This window comes from Poecilia reticulata, linkage group LG9 (assembly GCF_000633615.1).
Source record: "Poecilia reticulata strain Guanapo linkage group LG9, Guppy_female_1.0+MT, whole genome shotgun sequence".
In the NCBI taxonomy this organism is placed as follows: domain Eukaryota; kingdom Metazoa; phylum Chordata; class Actinopteri; order Cyprinodontiformes; family Poeciliidae; genus Poecilia; species Poecilia reticulata.
Genome location: NC_024339.1, coordinates 32,911,863 through 32,914,627, shown reverse-complemented (window position 1 = coordinate 32,914,627; position 2,765 = coordinate 32,911,863). Strand labels below are relative to the sequence as shown.

General features: G+C 39.9%; 1 protein-coding gene across 1 annotated transcript in view; it reads left to right on the top strand.

The window, feature by feature from the left end:
• The first annotated feature begins 2,067 nt into the window (after positions 1-2,067).
• Positions 2,068-2,765, top strand: part of LOC108165639 (GTPase IMAP family member 5-like) — a 3,325-nt gene continuing 2,627 nt past the window's right edge. Inside the window, exon 1 of the mRNA XM_017306548.1 lies at positions 2,068-2,083. Coding sequence (XP_017162037.1) covers positions 2,068-2,083 — 16 coding nt within the window. The remainder of the gene's footprint in view (positions 2,084-2,765) is intronic.

Here is a 2,765-nt window from a genome sequence, read left to right as displayed (position 1 = left end):
CCCCCGACCCTCCTGGGCCCCCGGTCCAGATACGTGGACGTGTCAGAGGCTGCAGCGCTGCAGGAGCCGAGCAGCGGAACGACCGTCTGCTCCTCATTAGGAGCCGAAACATCTAAACTGCAGCTAACGAGCTCAGAGCCAAGATGGCGGCTTGTTGTGAAAACCTGCAGCCATGTTTTCTCTGCAGAACAAAGTTTTAATCAGCTGCTGGACATTTCCAGGACCAGAGAACCAACAGCTCAGATCAGAGGCTCATCCAGCCTCATTTAGGGGCTTTGATTCCTGCAGCAGCGTCTCCACCAGAACCAGAACCAGAACCAGAACCAGAACCAAACATAGAGAAGCAGCTTTCAGCTTCTTCACCACAAATCTGGAACAAACTTCCAGAAAACTGCAGAACAGCCGAAACCCTGAGTTCCTTTAAATCCAGACTAAAATCTGTTGGTTGGAGACGATTAGAAACATAATAAATAAAACTGATCAATAATCTGATGTGTAAAGATGATTTTGATCTTGACTCAACATGTTTGTTAAACTGGTTTCTAAACTCATGACTGTTGATGGTTTTATGACATTTTGCTGTTGTTTTATGATGTTTTTATGAAGTTTGTTCAGTTATAAACCCATCATCATCCTGAGTTCTGGCTCCGACCCGGTTCAGGTTCTGAAGACATCAGAGTTAAATCTCAGGGTTTAGTAAATGAATGACTTTCTCAGGATGTCCTGAGTTTCTGGGTCCGTCTGGTACCAGCAGGTCGGTGTTTCCTGAATCGTTCTTTTCTCCGTCAGGAAAATCTGCAGATCAGAGGAAACGAAGCTCCGCCTGCCAGCAGGAAACCAGAGAAACCAGCAGGAAACCGGCTGGAGGACAAGCATGAAAACACAGAAATATTAAAAATATCAATCAGGACGTTTATAATCCCTGATCTTAAAGGGAAAATGATGAAATGAAATAATTTCCAGGTTTTTATTAATTTAACTGTAAACTGAAGTTAAAACTTTTCATTATGAAATAATGAGAAAAAAGATGAAAATGTATTAAATATCTAAACTGATGCGACTAAAAACATGGAGAGACGGATTGATTCAGGCCAGCAGATCATTAATAATTCATCTGAAGCTGAAGGTGAACAGCAGGAAACGTCCCAGAATGCATCACTGCTAAAATAAAGATTTCTGTTGAACTTCCTCTGCTGGGCCGTTAAATTGGTTCCAAACTGTGGCTCCGTTCAGGGCCGCACAAAATCCTCCTGAGGGCCACAGACGGCCCCCGTGCCTCAGTTTGGACACCGCTTTAAAAACGCAGATTTTTCTTTATAAATGTTATAAATAAAGATTTATAACATNTGAGGGCCACAGACGGCCCCCGTGCCTCAGTTTGGACACCGCTTTAAAAACGCAGATTTTTCTTTATAAATGTTATAAATAAAGATTTATAACATTTATAACATTTATAAATAAAGATTTATAACATTTATAACACACAAATGCAATAAACAGAACCAGAGTGTGAAGGTCAGAGTTCAGAGTTCAGAGTCCAGTCCGTCCGTCTGTCAGCAGGGAAAACCGACACGAATGTGTCTGAAATTAGGATTTAAATGGTGGATTATTGATTAAACTCTCAGTTTAATTCAACGTCTACAAGTCCTGGAATCAGCCGGTGAGTCTTAGACCAGATCCTTTAAATCCTTTAAATCCTTTAAATCCTCCAGATTCAGTCTGCAGGTTTGATCATTTTTATTGTTGAAACTTTGGCTAATGAAAATCTGAAATCATCTAAAATTCTGATTTCTGATCCACAACCAACCTCTGCATGTTTGGATGAGGAGAAAAATGTCACCTTTCAGATCCTGGTAAAAATTCAAACAATTAATGGGAATCCTTTCAAAATAAAAGCATAATTCAGGAGTTTTTCTTCTCCGGGACGTTTTAATGTTTTTCAAACGGATCTGAGATGCTGACAGGTTAAACATTTAAATACTAACTTAATAAAAGCTCATTTCATCAGTTCTTAACCTTTTGATGCTGTTTGCTCAGTTTCTCCTCGTCGTTTCCTGAAGGATCATGATGGATGAAGCAGCTGGTGAGTTCAGACTGTTCAGATCTATTTAAACAATCTACGTACATTATGTTTCTCATATATCTACTCTGATCAGGCGTAACATTATGACCACCTGCCTATAATCTGTTAGTATTATCCACGTCACCTGTCAGCGGTCATAATGTTCTGCCTGATATCACAGCTTCTGTTAGTTTAAACGGAGCTTAATACAAATGATTAAAACCTATATTTCCTGAACTCTGTTTAACCTGCAGAGTTAAAGAAAATCTGAATTTCTGACCTGAACTCTTCAGTTTTTACACTTTTTAAAATGTTTGTGATTCTAAATTCTCCAAAATGTTTTTAAATGACCTTCTTGCTTTATTTTGTGAATATTTGAGCATAACTTCTGTTTCCAAACGCATCAACATTTATTCCAGTTTGCTGCTGGTAAAAAAACCTGCATCTGGTAAAAACTGAGTTCTGATGTGGAGCCAAACGTCACATCGCGTCACGGCGCCCTCTAGTGTTGAAAAGGCTCAACAGCAGCAAGAACCTAGAGCGGCTGCAAAGTGACAGAGATCGTCTCCACCCGGATTTTATGTTTCATAGAGTCCAGCTTTATTGGCTTTCTATGACGTCACATAAACTTCCCATAATGCATCTGAATGACCTAACAGAAAACTCTCTCTCTCTCTCTCTCTCTCTCTCTCTCTCTCTCTCT